This window comes from Bubalus kerabau, chromosome 2 (genome assembly GCF_029407905.1).
Source record: "Bubalus kerabau isolate K-KA32 ecotype Philippines breed swamp buffalo chromosome 2, PCC_UOA_SB_1v2, whole genome shotgun sequence".
Taxonomy (NCBI): Eukaryota; Metazoa; Chordata; class Mammalia; order Artiodactyla; family Bovidae; genus Bubalus; species Bubalus kerabau.
Genome location: NC_073625.1, coordinates 116,628,405 through 116,652,365, shown reverse-complemented (window position 1 = coordinate 116,652,365; position 23,961 = coordinate 116,628,405). Strand labels below are relative to the sequence as shown.

Genomic DNA, 23,961 nt, shown 5'->3' with positions numbered 1-23,961 from the left:
ATTCATATTTCTTTCTCACAAGATAACCCACTTGGCAAAAAAAAATTTATCACAACTTGAGGTCATGCAGTGCAGCTATGTTCTAGTCATCAGAGATATTTTCAGAAAAACAAGTTTAGTAGTGATTTTCCTATTGGAAATTTTCACCTTTTGGAAAATGGTTCTTTATTTATGGGCAAAGGCTGTTGATTTTATTATTATTATTTTCTTTAAAAAGACTGAAAGAAATGAACCAAAGTGCGAACCGTGATTATACTTGATTGACTGAGCTGTAGGTAATTGATTTTGCTATTCCTCCACATTTTCTTTGGTGTGTATTTTAAAGTGGAAAAAAATTAGACAGCCATCCTCCTGAAATTTCTCTGTTTAGTACTTGCTTTATAAAAATCAAAGCCCAGTGTCTATAAAGTAGGGAGTGGCATACTATGGGCCATAGGCCAGTACCTATTTTTGTAAATAAAGTTTTATTAGGACACAGTCACTCACTTGTTTATATATTGCCTATGGTTGCTTTCAGTCTCTTAGCAGATTTGAATGGTTGCAACAGATCATATTGCCCTGAGGCCTAACATGTTTATTATCTGATCTTTAAGAAAAAGTTTGCTAACCCTCCAATCTAGAACATTGAATTTATGAAGCCACTGGCAGGAGTGTTTTTAGTTAGCAAATTTTTTTAAACTTTGCTAATAATACTGTTTTCTTTGTTTTGCAGCCTAAATTAACAATGGCAAAATGTAGACGAAATGTGGAGAATTTCCTAGAAGCTTGCAGAAAAATCGGTGTACCTCAGGTAATAAATTTTATTTCTTATGTTTACATAAGAAATAAATAAATTTGGGTATTACATTCCTAAAATCTTTTAGAAATGCCAGTATTTAATATCTTATAGGATAGTTCTGTGCTAAGCTGATAATTACTAACATGATTGTATTATTAATTAATTTCAATGTTATAGTAAGTAATTAGTGCCAAGTAATCAAAAATAGTTATTTTGAAATTTTCTAAATATCCCCACTTGCTCATTAACTTGTAGACAACTTCATACACAGTAGAGGCTATGCTTCAGAATATGTGCTTCTTAGACTAAGAATGCTTCAGTTGGCTTCAGTTTTTTAACACTTGCTTTAATACTTTTAAAAAATGTTCATTTTGAAATAACTTTAGACTTTGAGAAATACTGCAAAAATGGCACAGAGAGATGACTATATACAGTTCACCTGTATATTCAACTATATACAGGTTCCTGGACTGTGAACATAAGCATAAACATAGTGTGTCATCCAAAGTAATAAACACCTAGACAGCGTTGTTGACTAAGCTACAGATTTTACCAGCTTTTCCTACTAAAGCTCTTTGGAATTGAATACACAGGAGACCATTTTTAGGCACTGGTCCCGCTCTTGAGGGTTTTTTTGCCTCCAGATTCCTCAGTTATAGCTTTATTGCCCTTTAATGGTACAAATAGTTAAACTTTTACCCTTTAAAAAACAATTAAGTATGGTATTCTTAAAAAATACTATATATAATGACATATATAGATAAATTTAAAGAAATAAAAACTGGTACCATTTGATACTTTCTTCATTCATCACAACCATTACAGTTCTTGTCACCATATTTTGTCCAGTATTCAAAGAGAAAAACATGACTCTTTTCTATCACCTTAATTAGCTGTCAGAAACCCAGTATTGGCCTCGACTCAACAACTCCACTGTTTCTCTCGAAGCTAGGCTCTTGTCCCAAGGGCTTTCACTGACAGTGACTCATTTTACCCAATGCACCATTCTTTAACTAGCATGAATTGAGAAGGTCATAGCATCACTTGTCCAATGGGCGCCTTTCCCTTTCAGCGTTTTTATAAAGGGGAAGCAAGCCCAGCTACACAGAGCAGCTGCATTAGGCAGCGTGAACTCCCATGAGTGTTTTTTCTTCTTCTATTAAGTAGATTTTTATTCTACTACTTACTTTTCACTTTTTTCTTTTTTGTTTTATTAAGCTGAGTTATAAAATAACTGAAATGCACATTTAGTGACAGCAAGGATCATTTTTGTTCCTGTGGACAAATTCAAAGCAAATTGGTCATCTGAACATCGTACTGATTTTTAAAGGCTTATCATCTCTTTTAGAACAAGTCATATTTAAACATATTGAGAGCATTAATAAGATTTCTAGATAAATAGCCTACATTTCTCCATATTAACAGACAGGTTCTAATATTCCCTTGTACAGTTTAACACTCAGGGTTTCCCTTATGCCTACTTAATTTGTTCCTACCTGACCATCACAGGCATGCCCAGTAGCTTCCCCAGTTTCTTAGCACAGTGTCTTTGAATAAGAGAATGTGGCACAGGTTGGCGCAGGGAATGGGACCCAGAGGGAGACGAGGAGTGATTAAAAAGAGGCAGTGCACACCTAGAGAGAAGGGTGCTGAGAACGGCCCCACACAGCTAGACATACTGGCACACTTAGCCTGTGTCAGACTGTTAAAGGACTTCTTACAGTGTACACTCACTCTGGACTTGACAGAACCATCATCTGTCTGAGATTTAAAGTCCATACACTGAAATTCTTTCAGAAGGTAACTGCCATCAGTCAACAAAATCAAAAACAGTGTGCCTTTTATTTTTTTAATTTATTTTAAATTGTCTGATAATCACTTTACAGTGTAACAGTGTGCATTTTAAAGCATGCATGTTAATCTACTATTGGCCAAGCAGTGGTTAACAGTTTTTATTTGAAGGCAGGAGACGGAAAAAAATGCAATTTAAAAGACTGGGTGTTTCTCCAAGGTGGTTTTAGACTGGAGTTCTTGACACATCCCCCCTCCCATCCCTCTCCACCAGAAAGAGGAAGTGGACATTCCACACGGGCCACCTCGTCCTTCTCCACTTCTGCCTTTCACCCAAGCCTCACCACCGCCATCACTACCGCTTTTAGATGTGTTCCCGTTCTGCTGCTACTTCTGCTAAAACACTTAATTGTTTACCTAAAATGAAATGAAGAAAATGAATAAATACAAACTCATAGCTTTAAACTCACATTCTCAGGTCCTTCTGCCATGGAAGAGGAGAAGAAACCTATACGTCTTCTCCATTTGTTCTCTCCTACTTCTGGGCATTATGACCTTTACCTAAACACAACCACCTGCTATGTTTGACTTGTAAATAAAATCAGGAATGTAATAATGATCATTTGAAAACGGATAACATATAGTATTGAAAAAATTGTCAGATCCTCTGTCCAGAAAACACGTGTAAAGATGAACGAATTCCCTTTTCAGTATAACTTTTTATATGTTTACAAGTTAAATTATGAAACACTGAAGAATACCAGTGACTGTTGAAAACCTCCAATAAGGCTAGGGATATGGATATTCTCTTTTATCATATGATGCATTCAAAAAACTATAATGAGTGGTAAAAACTTCTGAGTCCAGTATATCATGTCCTAGAGTTATTATCTGTTACGTGTGAAAGAATATTTTACTGTTATCAAGTCCAGTAATGCTTTTAATTGCTTAATCTGTAAACTGGAGGGTGTGGATGATCTCTAAGGCCCCTTAGAACTCTAGATTAATAATTCGTAAACTGGACTTGATTTGATTTTTAGAGAAACACCAAGTCATTTAGTACAACCTGACTTCCAGGTAATAAATTTCCCTTGATTATCATACTTTCTTCATTCTTTGAACCTTCATGACTCACCTGGCTTTCTCTGAAAACTTCCCCCTCTTCTGTTCACCCCAAGGTTTTGTCCTTGCTTTCTGGCCTATTCTTTTTTTTGTTAATGGGGAAGAAGGAGCCAAGAAAGAGGTTGCCTCACCCACTCACCACCCTCAGGCCTCATATAACTCTAAGTCAGCATCCACCTCTGTTTATTTTATCCTGAATGTTCATACTAGGCACCAACAATTTTATTCTGCTATTTAGTAGTAAAATCAAGCCCAGCACATAGAGGATTCTTTGTGGTTTTGTTTTTCAGCATTTTATTTTGATTCATCATAGTAAAAAATGTTACAGGGCATGTTTCTTTGAATATGATTGAGATGATCATATTGAATTCTATACTCAAATCTGTATTTCTGATACACTGACTTTGTTTTTCTGTTTTCCTTTCCTGCTCACACTTTGGACAGGACAATCTTTGTTCCCCTTCTGACATCCTTCAGCTAAACCTCAGCGTAAAAAGAACTGTTGAAACACTACTTTCTCTTGGGGCACATTCAGAAGAATCCAGTTTTGTCTCTCTATCTATCCAGCTTTTGGGTTTTGTGGCATTTTATTGTACTTTAATGTTAACTCTCTGTATGCTTTATTATTGGATCTTCCCCCTCTAGCTGAAAGAGTGCATTCCAGTGATTTTTCCACCTCATTCCCATGCTTGGTAAAGGAGGTTTGTTTCTCATTCAAAAGTATTTACATACGTGCTTTTTTTTTTCTGGCCATCAAAGAGCTAATCAATAAAGTAGATAAATCCTGTCCTCTTGTCCCCAGATGAGCAGTTTATGACATTAGGAAGCATTTTCGATGCTAACAGAGTAAAAAGATCAGCATTTTTTCTTCTGCTCATTCATCCATTTTCCTGGCCTGCTGCTGCTAAGTCACTTCAGTTGTGTCAGATTCTGTGCGACCCCATAGACGGCAGCCCACCAAGCTCCCCCGTCCCTGGGATTCTCCAAGCAAGAATACTGGAGTGGGTTGCCATTTCCTTCTCCAATGCATGAAAGTGAAAAGTAAAAGTGAAGTCGTTCAGTCATGTCCGACTCTTAGCGACCCCGTGGACTGCAGCCCACCAGGCTCCTCCGTCCATGGGATCTTCCAGGCAAGAGTACAGGAGTAAGGTGCCATTGCCTTCTCCGCTCCTGGCCTGAGAGGCCATGTTTCTCTCATCATGAATGCTGAGCAGGTTCTACTAATAGAATCCTGAGCCCATTGTTAAAATATGACCTATAAGTTTGTTTCCAAATGGCATAGTAAAATTTCCATCTGGCCATTTTTCCATGCCTCAGCACAACTTAAGTACTGAAACTGTGAGAAATATTAATTATGACTTGCTGAATTTTTCAGCAGCTGTTCATAAGGAAACAGTTGTACTCTTTCTGTTCTGGGAGGGCACCTGGTCACTTAGATCTCCATATTGAACTGTGCCCTGAAATCCTGAAATCTCTTTTTTATTAGTAGGCACAGGCCCACCTAATAATTATTTGCTGTCTGGATATCTGGAAGGCACTGGCCATTTAATCTTAATTTTAATTTGATTAGGATGATCAGTCCAAAGATAATGTTGGTTCCCTAGATTGCTATTCTGAGCCCACACTGAAAACAGCACACAAGCCAAGTATCTGGAGCTGCCCTTTCAGGGGTTGGCACCTGTCAGCATATTTACTGTTTTGTTAAACTTCATTTCTGGAATCCTATTTAGAATTTAAAATTGGAATTTATGCATTTTCTAATATATTTGAACTGTGCTAATAGGTAAACTTGTATTTGATAGGTTGTTGAGATTATATCTGAACACTAGCAGGTAAAGTATTAGGCAGCAATCTCTGTTTTGTACCCAAGGCAATGAATATTGTCTCTTTCAGAATGTTTAGTATATTAGCCTCTAGCCTTAATGCTTGCAACTACTTTATATTGCATTCAGATTCTGGTTCTTGTAAACAGTGTTTCTGAACATTCAGGAATCTCCTGAACTCTGTTAACAAAATTGGACAACTGAACTCAGGTATGAAGGGAGATTGTGAGGAACATAATAACATCATGTAGAAGTCAGTCTGAGGATCTGATTGCTTTGGTTTCTTTCATATTAAACGGGAAAAGTGTTTAATACATTAAAAACTGTTTACTGTCAATGCTGGAACATTAAACACTGTGTTGAAAAGTTCAGTTTTATACAGTAGTAGTGCCTTTCAGAGTTTGGGGAGACGTTTTTAAGGTGTCTCTGAGTCGGAGATCAGTTTTGTCAAGTTTTGTCCTTTTAAAAAACCACTGATAATACACATGGTGTGGTGTGTTTTTTGGAGGGAGTAATGGTGCGTAAGTCAGCTAGAAGGCAAATGTGCATCTGGAACACATAAGCCCTGAGGGAATGTCTAAACCACGGGCTCACAGGTCACTGGGCACTTCTGAAAGTGCAGATCAAGAAATCTGCCTCAGAGGAAATATGTGTCTCCCCCAAAAGCAGAACACTCTGCAGGTTCATATTAAGTATAGTTAATCTGTACTTGCAGTTGCTCTCAAAAGATTTACACAACATTGCTAGCTTTATAAGATCAAAAGATTCCATTTATCTTGTTTTATCAAGGTAAGTATTAAAGAAAAAGAAAGTAATGCAAGAATACCAATAACTGCTCATAATACATACTTGTTATATTTTTTATTGCAACTGGTTTTGTAAAACTTCCTGTATTAAGTGCCAGTGAAAAGCTGAGGAAAATCTTTAATAAATATGTATAGTCACTTCTTCAGTAGAGCCAGAATTCCACTTTCATTCCTTTGAGAGTAATCATTCTTTCATCTAATCAGTGATAAATGTTATTATGATACGCCTTTTTTTCTTATATGAAAGGATTAACCAAACACATTAATGAGGTAAATAAGAAAGAAGCAGTTTAACTTCCTTAAGCAAATATGTAAACACTTTTCAGATATATGTTCATTAAGATGTTCTTGACTAAACTCACATCATTATTCTCCAGCATAATTTAATCCATTAAATACTAGGATATGAAACACTTTTTCAGATATGATTACTGTATTTAAATTCTATAATTCAGATTTTTAAGTGATTCAAACTGGACCTTCCATAAATTACCCAGTGTGGTGGGGGTGGGGGGGATTTTCTCAAATACATCTAAATCTCAAGAATATACTTCGGTTTCTTCCTATGATGCCTGTCTGGTATGAGAACCCTGATTCTCATAGTCAGGACTATAATGTAGATAATGTCCATTCCTGTCTCATGCAGTCTGAGTTATGCCATGAAACTATCTTGCATTCCTGTGGTTTGTAATTTCCAAAGCACCTTCTCCTACAATATTGTATCTTTAGGCTTAAGCCATCTGGTAACTTGGAACTGTTTTTCTGTTTTCACCTGTCTCATTTTACTGATCTGATCTGCATTGCTTTTTTATTCATCATGGAATGAAGGATGTTGCTTTTACTCCATCATAGTATGTTTATCCTCTGTTTGTACAAGTGTATGTGACTTGTTTATTTTCTGATGTTCGAAATAATCTGTACGTACTTTTAGTTGTATTAATAATAATAATAAAAAAGTGACAGTGAGTGTCAGGTACCATTTCTGTATAACTCATATGAACAGAGCTCAGATTCCCAGCTACTGACTTTCCATATCTCAATTCGTTATTATGAGGGAGAGAAGAGATGCTTATTTTTTCTTTTCACTTCTGTGACGTTCATCCTCTTTTCTCTTTTGTTTTTATGTCACGTTGTCCCATTTCAGGAGCAATTATGTTTGCCTCTCCACATTTTAGAAGAAAAAGGTTTGAGCCAGGTTGCCGTGACGGTCCAGGCTCTCCTGGAACTTGCCCCACCCAAGCAGCAGCAGCAGCAGCACCAGTTATCTGCTGTGTAAGGACTCCCAGCACCTTGGGCATTGGCCTGGCCAAAGTGGAACAGGACAGCGTGACTGCTGCTGCCCGCCGTCTGCTTAACAAAGCGCTTACGTGTTCTCAAAAGGGACTGTTTCCATGATTCCTGACAGGAATATTTTGCTTCATTTCTCCATTTTAGGGGAGGTTATATCAACTTGCATTGAATTGTTTATGAAGACATGGTTGGTTTTCACAAATGAAACTTCATTACTGAGAAGTAATGGAGTCATTCCAACACTGACGCCCAGCCTGGCTGTGCTTTTCTAGAGTGGGCTCTTTTAAATACTGAAGACTGACTTCTTGGAAGGGTATTTGGCTCTCTGGAAGGCACAGACATGCTTTTATTTTTACCTGTTTCCAAGCCCTCTGGAATCCACAGGTTTCAAAATGTGGTTGTTCATTAGAATCTCCTGGAGAATTTGTTAAAATACAAATTCCCATCCAGTGGGTCTACAGTGAGCCTGGGTATCTGCATTTCAACAACCATTCCAGGTGTTCCATGTGGTGAAGACCATTGTTCCAAACTAGGTATTTGTATAATTGGGGGAGTGATGACCCCACTGTTTCTCTGCCACATTGAAGTCCAAGTATATATTATACTTGGACTGTTCTGGCCAAAAAAATGTAAACACTCCAGATTTTGTATAGTGAACCAATGAAACAAAAGCTGTGGTATTTAAGGCCAGTGTCCTAGGTCTCCCCCTAGCACCACTCAGAGGTTGGACCCATATACCATCCCACTGTTACTCGAATCAAGCACTCTACACACAGGTTCCACATCTTCAGGCTGGTAGCACGTGGCACTCTGCATCCTGTGTATTGACTTCTCTGAGCGCACCCCTTCCCCCCTCCCCCCAAGCTGCTACCAGGATGCCTGGATCTGCGAACATCTTCCAGTCACACACAGCAGATTCACTTCCAGCTCCCCAACTAACGGATGATTATGAAAATAAAGGAAAAGCTAAATTACTTACATTTCTTTCAGCTAAGGGCCAGTTTCCATAGCTGAATTAAAGCACTTGCAGCATTTTAAAACAGCTGCTGTCTTTTCATCTAGCTCCCCCACCAGTGCCTTATTTACTAAACTGTGAGTGCAGTAAAATGACCCAAGGCTCAGACAACACGAAACCTTTATTTCAAATCTAAGCCACTTGGGTCTTTTTCCCCCTCTATTTTGAGCCCCTTTTAGTTGTCAGTGATATCTTCGGGTATTCACTGCCTTTGTAAACCAAGTAAATAGAGTAAGTGAAGATACTAGTTATCTAAGTTTTTTCCTGTTGTTAATTGTTCTGGAGTTTCTTTACCAGTGTGCATATTTAAGCGTGATGTCCTCTCTCTTTTATCATGTAGCAGCATCTGAAAGTAACTTTGGATAAAGTCACGTTGTGTATCTGGTCAAAGTAATGTTTTCTCCTTGTCATCACAGGTTTCACCTTATATAATACAAAACATCTGAGCTCAAAAGCCCAATCCTTCAGGGTCTTTACAAAAGTAAAATGTATTTTAAGTGCTTAGAGCCAGACCCCATTATATTTACAGTTCCAAACAGACCCACCAATCATACAGCTTGTTTAGAATTTTAACTATTAAGTATTTTTACTTCTAGTCAATGTTAAACCTCAGTATAATCTCCAGATTATAGAGAACAATTTGAAATGAAACTCAGCAAAGGCCACTATTTGTCACATATTGTGCAAGAATAATCCCAATCAACATACACAATGCAACATTTGGAACATTTGTGACTAATTTTCCCATGGGAATAATTGGACCTTTTTAATTTATTTCAAATTTTATACTTAGCATGAAACCTTATTCATATATTTTACCAAACTAATTCAAATTTATGTTTGAATTGTTAGAAAATATTTGTGTATAGTTTTGGTTAATAAAGAAAAATATAAAATATATTAAATGTCTTTTCTATGTCAAGATGCAAAACAAGTCATGTTGGAAAATTTTTGTACTCAGTATTTTGTATGTACCTTTTTTCTTTTTTTTAAGCTGGAAAGAAAATTTAACATTTAGCCTTGCTAGACTCTAACATAAGCTGAAGATGACTTTGTAACACATCCACCTGACCATTTATGAGCTTCCTACTGAAGCAGCGAGCGTCCCAGCACTGAAGCGTGAATGAAGAAAAGGCTGAGTGCCCGCCCACCAGGGCCCCTGTCAACTGTGGAGATTTTAAGCCAACAGGTTTCTGGGCTTTCAAACTCATACTAGGTTAGCACTCCAAACAATTTTCTCTGGAAACAACTCATGGGAGGAGGGGCCTCTGTACTTGACTAGAATAGAGTAGGACACTTAGTAGCTGTAGGTCACTTTCCTTAATAGCTTTTGAAAATATAGCTTCACAGCTAATCAGGAGTCTGATTTCTCTACTTGGTAACAGTCCAGCAATGACTAATGATAGATGACTATGCTGATGAGTATGATGAATTTTTTAAAACTAAGTGCTTAAATGGTTATAGAAATGAAGGAAAACATGGATATTTAGAAACTTTTTATATACATATTGCAATAAGATGGTTTATAGCAGATTTCATTTTATTTCTGAAAATGTTATAAACATGTAATTAGTAAAAAAAATTTTTTGTAAAACACTGTCCTATATTTGTATGTGTGTAAATATAATGCATAAGTTCTAAGAATAAATAATGTCAGTATCATGTATGTTATTTTAATTGCCTGTATGCCACTTTACATATTGACATTAAAATAAAAGACAACACTTCAGTAGCATGAAATTAAATAAAGGCTGATGTGAAAATGTTCATATCTAAAGCATGGTTCCCTTGGGAAATAAAAGGGTAAATTCTCTGATGGAACATTGGTAGAAACTCGTAATAGCCCCTTGAGATCAAAACGTACTTTTTAAAGGAAGTGTAGATACAAGTATTGTCTTATATTTGGAGTTAGGTATGGCTTAATTTTGAAATATTACATATCTGGAAAGCTTTTCTCAGAAATTTCCAACTGTTCTGTAATTGTCTTAATGTTCCAAGACAGTTCTGTTCTGATTAATCAAGCCAGGAGTGACCCCATGAGTGGGCTCGTGTTCTTTTAAAAGAACATGACTAAGCTTGTTGTGCCAGGCACAGGTTAGGATTTTCACATGTGTTACCTTTTTTAGTCTTAATACCCCATAAGATGACAGTCATTGAGTAATAAGCAAAGCAGCTATAGGCCCTAGTATCTCACTTATCAAAAATATCTCCAAACTCATCTCCCCACTGACCTGTATCTTCTGTCTTTCCTATGTATGGGTTGTATATCCTGACATCGCATTTCTATCTTCCATTTATCATTTATATCCCTACCTATTTCCCAGAAAAGGAGCTGAAGCAGTTTATAATAAGATATATGTTCTTATGTGACATTCCCCATTAAAAAAAAACAGTAAAGTGATAATAAATTTAAAAGGCAAGCACCAACCTTTATTAAAACTTTACTGTATATGTATTATGCTGCTACTGCTAAGTCACTTAAGTCGTGTCCGACTCTGTGTGACCCCATAGACGGCACCCAACAGGCTCCCCCGTCCCTGGGATTCTCCAGGCAAGAACACTGGAGTGAGTTGCCATTTCCTTCTCCAAGGCATGAAAGTGAAAAGTGAAAGTGAAGTCGTTCAGTCGTGTCCGACTCTCAGCGACCCCATGGACTGCAGCCTCCCAGGCTCCTCCGTCCATGGGATTCTCCAGGCAAGAGTGCTGGAGTGGGTGCCATTGAAACGTCACCTTGTAGTTCCTACTGAACACCTCACTTTTGCTTTTACTACTATCATTTTTCACAATAGGCAAATTGAATAGAATCAGAGATGTTACAGGAAATTACTGATGTTTTAGTGCATCACTATAACTAAGATTGTATGCTTTTTTTTTTTTTTTTCTGGTGAGCAAGAGCAAAAGGAATCTTCACAAGACTTGTAAAAATACTTATTCCCAGCAGTTTTTTTTTGGGGGGGGGGTGGGGGGTGGTTCAAGTTATGAAGAAGCCCTAAGTCACAGTATAATCCTAATTCAGGGTTTGAAAACTAGTATAGCAGGCAAAGTGACCTAGTGTAACCAAGCCTCAGCTAGGCGTATCCAAATAAGAAACAACCCATAGATGAGTTAATCTGTGAAAGATATTTCTTAACTCCGTTCAGGTCCTCCTTCCCATCTCCAGAGCACCAACAGAAAAGATAACTCGGTCACTTCTTGCCTCTCCTCTTGTCCTTCTCTTTGCCTTTTCCTTTTACATCCTTGCTGTCATCTTTGTCCTTAGGCATTTTGAAACCACCAATTTCTCTCCGTACCACAGTGCCTCGCCACCAGGCCTGGAGCTGAAAGAGAACAGGGAAGTGAGTATACTTTGTAGTATGCCTGACAAGCTGCATTTTTCTTCTATGCACGGGGATGGTTTTTTCATAAACTAACTTCAGTGAAGATGGTCTCTGAGACACAGAAATGGCCAAGCATGCCTTAAAGCAGTGCTAGTCTGTTCTGCAGCTTGAAGTCCTACACTCTAAAGTTCTCAGGGAGTAAAAATAAAAGGAATCTGATTAGGCCTGACTTTCCTTTGCATGTAGAAACCTGATTACCTTGTACTGCTGCTCTTTATGAACATTCAAGTTCCCCAAACCTAAAAACCATTTGCTCCAAAAGGGATGCTAGTTACCTGAACCATAGGTAACGCAGTCAAAAATGTGCAGATAAACTATAGATGATTCAATAGGTTTCCTGGTGCATTTCAATCTCTAATGATTGATTCAGTTCAGTCGCTCAGTTGTGTCCGACTCTACGATCCCATGAACTGCAGCACGCCAGGCCTCCCTGTCCATCACCAACTCCCAGAGTCCACCCAAACCCATGTCCACCGAGTCGGTGATGCCATCCAACCATCTCATCCTCTGCCATCCCCTTCTCCTTCTGCCCTCAATCTTTCCCAGCATCAGGGTCTTTTCAAATGAGTCAGCTCTTCACATCAGGTGGCCAAAGTATTGGAGTTTCAGCTCCAACATCAGTCCTTCCAATGAACACCCAGGACTGGTCTCCCTTAGGATGGACTGGTTGGATCTCCTTGCAGTCCAAGGGACTCTTCAAGAGTCCTCCAACACCACAGTTAAAAAGCATCAATTCTTCAGCACGCAGCTTTCTTGATAGTCCAACTCTCACATCCATACACGACCACAGGAAAAACCATAGCCTTAACTAGACGGGCCTTTGTTGGCAAAGTAATGTCTCTGCTTTTCAATATGCTATCTAGGTTGGTCATAACTTTCCTTCCAAGCAGTAAGCGTCTTTTAATTTCATGGCTGCAGTCACCATCTACAGTGATTTTGGAGCCCAGAAAAATAAAGTCAGCCACTGTTTCCACTGTTTTCCCATCTATTTGCCATGAAGTGATGGGGCCAGATGCCATGATCTTAGTTTTCTGAATGTTGAGTTTTAAGCCAACTTTTTCACTCTCCTATTTCACTTTCATCAAGAGACTCTTTAGTTCTTCACTTTCTGCCATGAGGGTGGTGTCATCTGCATATCTGAAGTTATTGATACTTCTGGCAATCTTGATTCCAGCTTGTGCTTCTTCCACTCCAGTGTTTCTCATGATGTACTCTGCATATAAGTTAAATAAGCAGGGTGACAATATACAGCCTTGACATACTCCTTTTCCTATGTGGAGCCAGTCTGTTCCATGTCCAGTTCTAACCGTTGCTTCCTGACTTGCATACAGATTTCCAAAGAGGCAGGTCAGGTGATCTGGTATTCCCATCTCTTTAAGAATTTTCCACAGTTTATTGTGATTCACAGAGTCAAAGGCTTTGGCATAGTCAATAAAGCAGAAATAGATGTTTAAGGATCAAAACTCACCTTCAAAAAGGATTTAGTTAGCTCCCTTGAATATCTTGGTCATTAGATACAACTGTTCTGAATACAGTCTGGGCTGCTTTAAAATCAGACTAAACTCCAAAGACAGAGCAAATCCACTAATGAAAACAAAAATGGTCTTCAGCTACTTCTTACAGTTTTGCTCTAAATTGAGGAAATTCAACAAATAGAAAACACCATAGAAGCTCAATAAACGCTAACTATACATCTGACTCTCTCCTAATGGGAAGCTCAAGTTTGGGTTTAAATACCTGGTCCTGAAGGTATTACACTTTAAAGCTTACTTCCTTAGTTCACCCCCTTATGCACATCCCAAGCCACAGCTTGCACACCACAGGGCCTCAGCAGATGCTCTTTCAGAGAGAAGGGCAGTCCTCAACAGTACAGTTTCAGTGCAGCTGAGGTTATATTTGCTTGAAAATATTTCCCACAATCTGACTTGTCAGTTTCATCATCACTAATAAATACAAGTTCATATAAAACTTTTGTTTCTAAACTACTACTTACCCTTTCACCTTTTGAGAAAAGCTCTTATCAAAACCTAGCAGATAGTCTCGCTAATATAAATAGGATCTTAAGAAGCAGTGGGATATTAAAAAATTCTTTTAAGAGCTCTGTTGATTAGAAATAGTATTCATAAGTTTGACCTCTGGGCACAAGGTCTAGGCTTTGCTTCCACTGTTAACCACCTCTTCTGTCCCAGATTAAAAACTGGGGGGCATGTCCTCTTAACTGTCTCCCTGCACCACGGACTATGGCAAATTCCAATGATTAGGTCATGCTTCCTCACAGATCTCCTGCTCTGTGATAATAAACGAGAGGTGCTTTGCATTCCTCGGTGTTTGGCCAGTTACAGAATTGAAAAGGCCCCAAGATGCAAAGTATGGTTTTGTACCTTTATGATGCTCCTCAATTCCAAGTCATCCTGTTCTCTCTTCTTCCGGGTCTTCTCCTTTTCTATACGATCTTCAATGATGACTTGTTCATATTCCCTTATCTGCAAAAGTAGACATTAATCATGTGTTACAGGACCCATTCAAGCTGTGGCCCACCCAGACCCGCTTCTTTTGTTCATGCCACATCACTTGCAGGATCTCAGTTCTCCCACCAGGGACTGAACCCAGGGTCAAGGCAGTGAAAGCCCAGAATTCTAACTACTAGGCCACCAGAGAACTCCCAGCCCTACATTTTTAATTAAAAACTTTAAAATGAATCATACCAAATTAAACCCTCCAAAAAAGAAGAGATTTACTTGATTCCTATATTGTCAGTATTCACATTAGCTTTATAATTGTCCCCCGAATTTTTTCAGCTTGAATAAATTTGCTTTAAAGTTTTCTAATAAAAATGAAATACCAACTTTGATATGTGGCTAATGACATCAAAATAATGTAATAAAAAGCTAATAAAGGCACACCTACAAATAACCATCCTTTAAAAGAAGTTTGAGAAGTTCTACACTTATTCAATGATGAAACCATAATCAGAAGGTTTTTATAAATCATTTATAAATTATCTTCAGAGATCTTAAAGTAGAAATTAAAATAGTATCTAGCTCAAGGGGTTTTGGATAGCATTAAAATAAGTTATGTATGTAAATCTGGGTTTGATCCCTGGGTTGGGAAGATCCCCTGGAGAAGGGAAAGGTTACCCACTCCGGTATTCTGTATAGTCCATGGGGTCACAAAGAGTTGGGCACGACTTGAACGACTGAAAAAAAAAAAAGTAAAATACTAGAAAAGTCCCCGGGCCAGATTAAGCCCTTTCAAGTGTTGGCTGCTGCTGTTATTGTCCCATCAATGAGGACATCATCATCATCGGAAAAGAATCCCAGTGGTTGACAGGCACACCTCCACTTCATGACCAAAAATTGTACCCCAGCTACGCAGCTTAGCTCCCACCCACTCCTGCGAGCTCTGCCTTAATGCTATTGAGACTCCCCCTTCCTTACCGTCTTTGCAAGTTCTTGAAGGTGTGCTAAGTCACTGGCCTTAGCAGCTTTGAGGGCATTTAGTTCATTCTGTTTCATTTCTGTGTCCTTATCAAATTTCTCCATCCAGAACTCTAGCTTCTCCTCAAGCTTCTATTTGGAAGAAAAAAAAACAAACATTAAAATGTGGCCAGACATGAAACAGTATAGACTGTATGAAATCATGTATATGAGGTTCAAGAACAAGCATGACTGTTCTATAGGGAAAGAACTCAGAATAATGGTTACTTTGGGGGGGAATGGTGGTTTATTGATTGGGAATGGGGTGGGAGGGAAACTTCAGGGATGCTAAAGCTTCTATTTGGAAAAGAAAAAAACATTAAAATGTGGTCAAACCTTTGACAAGTCTTAGCAAGAAACACCTCAGAGAAGGCAATGGCACCCTACTCCAGTACTCTTGCCTGGAAAATCCCATGGGCGGAGGAGCCTGGTAGGCTGCAGTCCATGGGGTCGCTAAGAGTCGGACATGACTGAGCGACTTCATTTTCACTTTTCACTTTCATGCATTGGAGAAGGAAATGGCAACCCACTCCAGTGTTCTTGCCTGGAGAATCCCAGGGACAGGAAAGCCTGGTGGGCTGCCGTCTATGGGGTCGCACAGAGTCGGACACGACTGAAGCGACTTAGCAGCAGCAGCAGCAGCAGCAGCAAGAAACACAGAAGACACAAACTTTTTAAAATAAAGGATGGAAAAAAGTTCAGAAATAAAAGAAAATTTAAATTGTAAGAGACTACAGTGCGTATCTTTGTACTAATAAATTCAAAATGAATATTTTGATAAAATGGATTATTTCCAGGAAGACGTAAGTTACCAAAAATGACTCAAAAAGAGTTTTTTTAAGCAATGACATCAATAATCATTTAAAAAACAGAAAAGGGAGCCAAACATCTCTCCTTTACCCAACCAGACTGTTTATGACTGAATTTTACCAGTTTCAAGGAACAGGTAATAATCTATTTTATTCTATTTCTATTAAGCTAGCTAGCATAACTGATCACAGTGCAACAAAGAAGCACCAAAAATGAATCTATAGAATAATCTCATTTATGGAATACATAAATACAAAATAAAAATCTATAATTCTAACAGTCTAGTAAAAGAATCATAAATTATGAACAGAGTAGATTTATCCCCCAAATTTAAAGATGATTCAACATCAACAAGTCTACTAATATATTTTAACTTATTAACACATTAAAAGAAATCATATCTTCTCAATGGATTTTAAAAAAAATCCATCTCATAAAACTCAATCTTTATTCCTGATTAAGAAGAAAAAAAAAACTTAGCAAATTTGACTAAAAGGAAAGTTTATTAACTTGATAAGGCTTACCTACCATAAACCTACAGCCTAAATGTCATAAAATCCCCATTTGTGTCAGTTATCAATTTATTGCCTCTCAATTCCAAATCATCCTTCACTGACCAGCTTTGTAAGACTGGATGATTGCAGCAAACACTTCTTTCTGCAAACGGGCACAATATTCAGCTTTGTCAGTAGAGGGTGCTAGAGGGACATGATGGAAGAGCTTCTTTCCTTGGTTCCCATGTGCTTCCTCCTTCGTTTCTGGGCACAGCTGATGGTGTCATGGACGTGGCATACTCAATGGGACTTGTTCACCAACTTTTACTAACACAACAGACATAGTCTTGCTTGCCAAACACAGTCTACAGTTCCCTGTTTGCCAGCTTTACCCAACTAGCTGTAAACCAGCTCTGACCCAGGCAACAAAGCAAATATTTATTCCTCCCTTGGATACTGTCCTCCAGCCCTAGAGTTCTCTTGTATCCTTCCTTTTTAGCCAATCCCTTATTAGCAGTTAATGATTCTTTTCTTAATATGTTCCCTGCTCAAATTACCAATGTGGTTTCTGTCCCCTAACTGAACGATAATGATACAGAATTATCATCAAAACTAGTTTGTCTCCCACCTTCTAATTCATGTGTCTCACTAAGTCATCTAAAATCCTTGCTTCTGTTCATCAGATAGAATCGGCATAACGCAGTAAGCTACTAGGGGGTCTTGTGGAAAGTCAAAGCAGGCAATGATCTCTGCGACCGTAATGTGGCAGAGAGAGCAGACACAGCCCTGATGCAACTGTGAGTGTGTACTGCCAGCCCAGCCAGGTAAAAGTAAACTGTTTCTGCAGTTTTTTCGAAATGAGTTTGGAGACAGGGAGTTTAGTCAAGTTAATAGCTGCTGTTCAAGATTTTCTCCAGTAAAGATATGACATCTGGAACAGTATCCGCAGTTGGAGTCACCATTCGATTATATTTACATTAGTCCACAGTCACTCTCCAAGATCATTCAACCACACAGGCCAAACTTTGCTTACTTGAATGGGAATGTGATCAATGTCACTACCTCCACTTCGAAGCCGTTGATGCTGGCATTAATTTCAGCAGTTACACTGAGACTACAGTACTGCTTATGTTCACTATCTTGGTAGGGATGGCTTCTATTAGGCCCTTCCTATCATAATGGCCCTCACTCCATGAATCAGGAGCCAAGATGAAAATTCTGTTACCAAGTAAGTCTTACTCCAACCATATGTTCAGTAACTGGGGAAAATAACCACAGGGTAGATCCATAGAAAAGTGAGCCCAGAGTAATCAGACTTAAGTCTCCATCTATCACCTGACCATCATAATCACCCATTTTGAGAAGGGTCCACAGTGTTGTCTTGAATCCCCAGGAATTAGCATCAATTCAGAGCCAATGTTTAGTAACTTCAAAAGGTCTGGGTATTTTCTTTTTTCCAGTGCATAGTCGCTCTAATAAGTAGGTCCCTTGGGTAAGGCTTTAGAGGAAGATTCAATTGCATTACTTGTACAAGTGAACAGTTGCTAGTGAGTTCACCTTCAGGGGGACCTGCTGCCCTCAATCAAGGGGCTCTGGGTCTGTGAATTTACTTAGTTTGGAACCTGGGTGAGAGGCCATGACTCTTCATTGTGGTGATTCAAATCAAATTTTTGGCTACTAGATTTGGACTTTTTCTCTGCTGTATAGCTCAAGTACTGCTTTATCCCAGTATCTCCCTGTAGTTAAGTGCAGCCACATGTCCTCTGGCACTCCATGATCCTACCAACTCCACTGAAATCAGGAGTGCTATCACCCATGGTCTTACCTGGCCTACAAAAGAAAGCAAGCAGAGGGCTTTTCAAGGATGCAGGTATTCCCCTAACTAAGAAGCTGAAGTTGAACAGTTCTATGAAGACCTACAAGACTTTTTAGAACTAACACCCAAAAAAGATGTCCTTTTCATTATAGAGGACTGGAATGCAAAAGTAAGAAGTCAAGAAACACCTGGAGTAACAGGCAAATTTGGCCTTGGAGTACAGAATGAAGCAGGACAAAGGCTAATAGAGTTTTGCCAAGAGAAAACACTGGTCATAGCAAACACCCTTTTCCAACAACACAAGAGAAGACTACATAAGGACATCACCAGATGGTCAACACCGAAATCAGACTGATTATATTCTTTGCAGCCAAACATGGAGAAGCTCTATACAGTCAGCAAAAACAAGACAGGGAGCTGACTGTGGCTCAGGTCATGAACTTCTTATTGCCAAATTCAGACTTAAATTGAAGAAAGTACAGAAAACCACTAGACCATTCAGGTATGACCTAAATCAAACCCCTTACGATTATACAGTGTAAGTGAGAAATAGATTTAAGGGACTAGATCTGATAGAGTGCCTGATGAACTATGGATGGAGGTTCGTGACATTGTACAGGAGACAGGGATCAAGACCATCACCAAGAAAAAGAAATGCAAAAAAGCAAAATGGCTGTCTGAGGAGGCCTTAAAAATACCTTGAAAAGAAGAGAAGCAAAAAGCAAAGGAGAAAAGGAAAGATATACCTATTTGAATGCAGAGTTCTAAAGAATAGCAAGGAGAGATAAGAAAGCCTTCCTCAGTGATCAGTGCAAAGAAATAGAGGAAAACAACAGAATGGGTAAGACTAGGGATCTCTTCAAGAAAATCAGAGATACCAAAGGAACATTTCATGCAAAGATGGGCTCGATAAAGGACAGAAATGGTATGGACCTAACAGAAGCAGAAGATATTAAGAAGGGTGGCAAGAATACACAGAAGAACTGTACAAAAAAGATCTTCACAACCCAGATAATCACGATGGTGTGATCACTCACCTAGAGCCAGGCATCCTGGAATGCAAAGTCAAGTGGGCCTTAGGAAGCATCACTGCGAACAAAGCTAGTGGAGGTGATGGAATTCCAGTTGAGCTATTTCAAATCCTGAAAGATGATGCTGTGAAAGTGCTGCACTCAATATGCCAGCAAATTTGAAAGACTCAGCAGTGGCCACAGGACTGGAAAAGGTCAGTTTTCATTCCAATCCCAAAGAAAGGCAATGCCAAAGAATGCTCAAACTACCACACAATTACATTCATCTCAAACGCTTGTAAAGTAATGCTCAAAACTCTCCAAGTCAGGCTTCAGCAATACGTGAACCATGAACTTCCAGATGTTCAAGCTGGTTTTAGAAAAGGCAGAGGAACAAGAGATCAAATGGCCAACATCCACTGGATCATTGAAAAAGCAAGAGAGTTCCAAAAAAATATCTATTTCTGCTTTATTGACTATGCTAAAGCTTTTGACTGTGCGGATGACAACAAACTGGAAAATTCTGAGAGATGGGAATACCAGACCACCTGACCTGCCTCTCAAGAAACCTGCATGCAGGTCAGGAAGCAACAGTTAGAACTGGACATGGAACAACAGACTGGTTCCAAATCAGGAAAGGAGTACGTCAAGGCTGTATATTGTCACCCTGCTTATTTAACTTCTATGCAGAGTACATCATGAGAAATACTGAGCTGGATGAAACACAAGCTGGAATCAAGATTTCCAGGAGAAATATCAATAACCTCAGATACGCAGATGACACCACCCTTTTGGCAGAAAGAGAAGAACTAAAAAGCCTTGTGATGAAAGTGAAAGAGGAGAGTAAAAAAGTTGGCTTAAAGCTCAACATTTAGAAAACTAAGATCATGGCATCCGGTCCCATCACTTCATGGCAAATAGATGGGGAAACAGTGGCAGACTTTATTTTGGGGGGCTCCAAAATCACTGCAGATGGTGACTGCAGCCTTGAAATTAAAAGACGCTTACTCCTTGAAAGAAATTTTATGACCAATCTAGACAGCATATTAAAAAGCAAAGACATTACTTTGTCAACAAAGGTCCATCTAGTCAAGGCTATGGTTTTTCTAGTAGTCATGTATGGATGTGAGAGTTGGACTATAAAGAAAGCTGAGCGCAGAAGAGTTGATGCTTTTGAAGTGTGGTGTGGAGAAGACTCTTGAGAGTCCCTTGGACTGCAAGGAGATCCAACCAGTCCATCCTAAAGGAGATCAGTCCTGGGTGTTCATAGGAAGGACTGATGTTGAAGCTGAAACTCCAATACTTTGGCCACCTGATGCAAAGAGCTGACTTATTTGAACAGACCCTGATGCTGGGAAAGACTGAAGGCAGGAGGAGAAGGGGATGACAAAGGATGAGATGGTTGGTTGGCATCACTGACTAAATGGACATGAGTTTGGTTAAACAGGGAGGCCTGGCATGCTATGGTCCATGGGTCGCAAAGAGTCAGACACGACTGAGCGACTGAACTGAACTAAATGCATTAGTAAAGAACTGTCTTCTAGGAAGGAGTGTCTCACAGAAACTTGTTAGAGGTGGGTGTTTGAGTCGGTGTTAGGCCACACATGATAAAGTCACATTGTATTCCTATCTCCCTAAGACTTTTGAATTCTCTCCTCCATTATAGCAAAGAAGCACTGACATCCCCACTTCATTAAATGAGTCCAGGTTTTAGCTAACCAATCAAACTGTTAAGAGTCACCTCCAGCTGCACAAGCTAACACATTAAATCCAGACTCTCTAGTAAAGAGTCCACATCAATGAACTTGACCTAATCCAGTGTTCTATTCTACCTTCCTTGGCCCAACAACCTTAGAATCCATTCTCTTACCTGTCTCTGGGGCTTATGCCAATATATATCAGTAAAGTCTTGTAATTCTTTTAGAATGTAAGTTATGTCCTTCTAAGTTATAGTCATCCAAGTTATCTACGAGCCTGGAACCCTCTGAGATTTAATTCTAGTGATGGAACCACGGACAAAAGGGGTGATTGCACTAGGTCTTGAGAACTAGCATCCCTTTTTAAAGCATCTGCCTCAGATGCAGTTATTATCACAGGGCTTTCAGGGAAAATAAGACTAATCTCCTCAGACATAGGAGGGCAGGCGACTTCCACCAGCAAGAGAGGCTTACGGTGACGTGGGGGTTCAAGAATGTAAATTACATACCAGGAATTCCCATTCCAAGTTGCAGGGTCCTATTTTCTCCCAAGGAACCCTAACTTGCACATGAGAAACTCGTCATGACCATGAATGAATTCCTGTGTAATACTGACTGAAACACCATTAAAACCAACAGTAGAGAAACAGTGCCACATCATTACTTTAGTAATACTACTAAACATTACACTTGCAATTCTATGTATACAATAAGCCACAAAATGGAAATGGATGTATAAATAATGAGAGGGGAAATAGGAAACTGCTATTATTTACTGTCAATAGGAGAAGGGGGTGACAGAGGATGAGATGGATGGATGGCATCATTGACTCAAAGGATATGAGTTTGAGCAAACTCAGGGAGATGGTGAAGGGCAGGAAAGAACGTCTGGCGTGCTGCAGTCCAGGGGGTTGCAGAGTCAGATACGACTTAGCAACTGGACAACAACAGCAAGATTTTCTACCTAGAAAATCCAAATGAACCAACTCGAAAACCATTAAAAACTAATATGAGGGGACATAAGGAATCTAGAACAATATACAAAAATGCAATATACAAAACAATATAAAAACAATATACAAAAAACCTTTCCATATAGCCTGCATTTAGAGGCATGTCCACTGAGAGAAAGATGGTTACCTAAACCTTGGTATATCCCCTCTTTGGCATATTATACACCAAGTATACTGCTTTAGAAAAAATTAAAGACAACGCAAATTTTTTAAAAAATTGGGTCTGGAAAAAAATATATACTATGATCCAATTTATGTCAAAACAAATATAAATAAATAAATACTAAAAACAAGTAAGCATTTAGGTATATACACAAGAACATACATGAAAAGAAAAAGATTTGGAAGAAATACTTGAAAATGGGAGTAATTAAGAGATCTTTCGCTTTTAAAAATCTATGTATTTCTGCACTGTTTCAAATTTTTCATTAAAAATTACCTATGTATTGCTTATGTTATTAGGCTGAAGACTGGGTAACACTAACTTTATCCATCCAACATCCATTTATCCACCAACTCATCTGACTGTTATCAAATACTTGCTCTATATCTAACATTTGAGGTAGGTAACATGATTCATAATCCTGAAATTGCAGGGGTGCAGGTTCTAATAGCCTAGTGATGTTTTTCAGTAAAGCCCTATGAGACAGCATCTAGAAATCATCTTCTTTAACCACAAATTTGGAATTATTTACTAAAACTTCACCAGCTTTCTCAAAGGTAGGCTATATCATGAGTAAGTTGGAAATTTTTTTCCTTATTCAGCCAACAGAGATATTTTGAAAGGTTCCGTCCATTCAGCTTGTTTTGTTACTAGTATTGGAAATACTAATTCAAACCATTTCAGTCACATAATTTATATAATTATATGAATAATTTCATAATTCACACAGTAATAAATAGAGTAAATAAATATGTGGGAAAAGTGGTCAATTCCATTAGTAAGCAAAGAAAAAAAAAGCAAAATAAAACTCATTAAACTAGCAGACTTTAAAAGAAATATCTAAAGCAGTTAGTCCCATTGAGGATACCTTCAAATTAGTACCTGTATCCATTGCTGATGTCAGTGTAAAACAGAGACTACTAGCAATATTTATCAAAAGTCACAAAATACCAGTCTCTCAAATAATAATCTCATGCTTGAGATTTACTTTTAGCAAATAATTGCAGTGAAGAAAACAGTCATTTGGGCCAACCTTTCATTACTGCATTATTTACAGTAATGAAACTTTGGAAATAACCTAAATATCCAGAACAAAGAGTAACAAATAAATTATAGAATAACTACTCTGTAGAACATTATAAAACGATTTAAAATTATTTTACAAGGAGACTATAATAAAATGAAAAAATGTGTGAAAAAACAACTGGCAATTTTTAAAAAATCTTCACACAACTAAGAATGTTATTTTTATAATTTTAAAAAATCAAGAAATTTAAAATTATGACTATGAAGCAATATAAGAACAGGAAAACAGTGCCTTATATAATACTAAATGATAAAGGTAAAGGACAGAATTTTACCTGTACCCAAATTACAGCTTTATAAAACATTTATCCAGATGGATAACTTATACAGAAAACATGGGCTATATAGCTCTTTTATTAGGCTGGTACGATTACAGTCAATTTTTCTTTCCTTA

The 23,961-nt window shown here is 38.3% G+C and overlaps 2 protein-coding genes across 16 annotated transcripts in view; one reads left to right on the top strand and one right to left on the bottom strand.

The window, feature by feature from the left end:
* LRCH3 (leucine rich repeats and calponin homology domain containing 3) overlaps positions 1-10,378 on the top strand; it is a 104,894-nt gene extending 94,516 nt beyond the window's left edge. For 4 of the 11 annotated variants that reach the window (XM_055568502.1, XM_055568500.1, XM_055568504.1 and 1 more), the window contains 2 exons: positions 713-790; positions 4,136-7,449. In XM_055568502.1, the coding sequence (XP_055424477.1) occupies positions 713-790; positions 4,136-4,336 (279 nt within the window). In that variant the 3' untranslated portion in view covers positions 4,337-7,449. The other 7 variants (XM_055568511.1, XM_055568503.1, XM_055568509.1 and 4 more) reach the window with 3 other exon arrangements.
* Positions 10,379-11,725: 1,347 nt separating this feature from the next.
* The window catches only part of IQCG (IQ motif containing G), a 54,475-nt gene continuing 42,239 nt past the window's right edge, over positions 11,726-23,961 (bottom strand). For 4 of the 5 annotated variants that reach the window (XM_055568516.1, XM_055568515.1, XM_055568513.1 and 1 more), the window contains 3 exons: positions 15,440-15,571; positions 14,384-14,485; positions 11,726-11,942 (listed from right to left, as the gene is read on the bottom strand). In XM_055568516.1, coding sequence (XP_055424491.1) covers positions 11,811-11,942; positions 14,384-14,485; positions 15,440-15,571 — 366 coding nt within the window. In that variant the 3' untranslated portion in view covers positions 11,726-11,810. Of the gene's footprint in view, positions 11,943-14,383; positions 14,486-15,143; positions 15,199-15,439; positions 15,572-23,961 lie in introns of all 5 variants that reach the window. The other variant, XR_008710417.1, reaches the window with a different exon arrangement.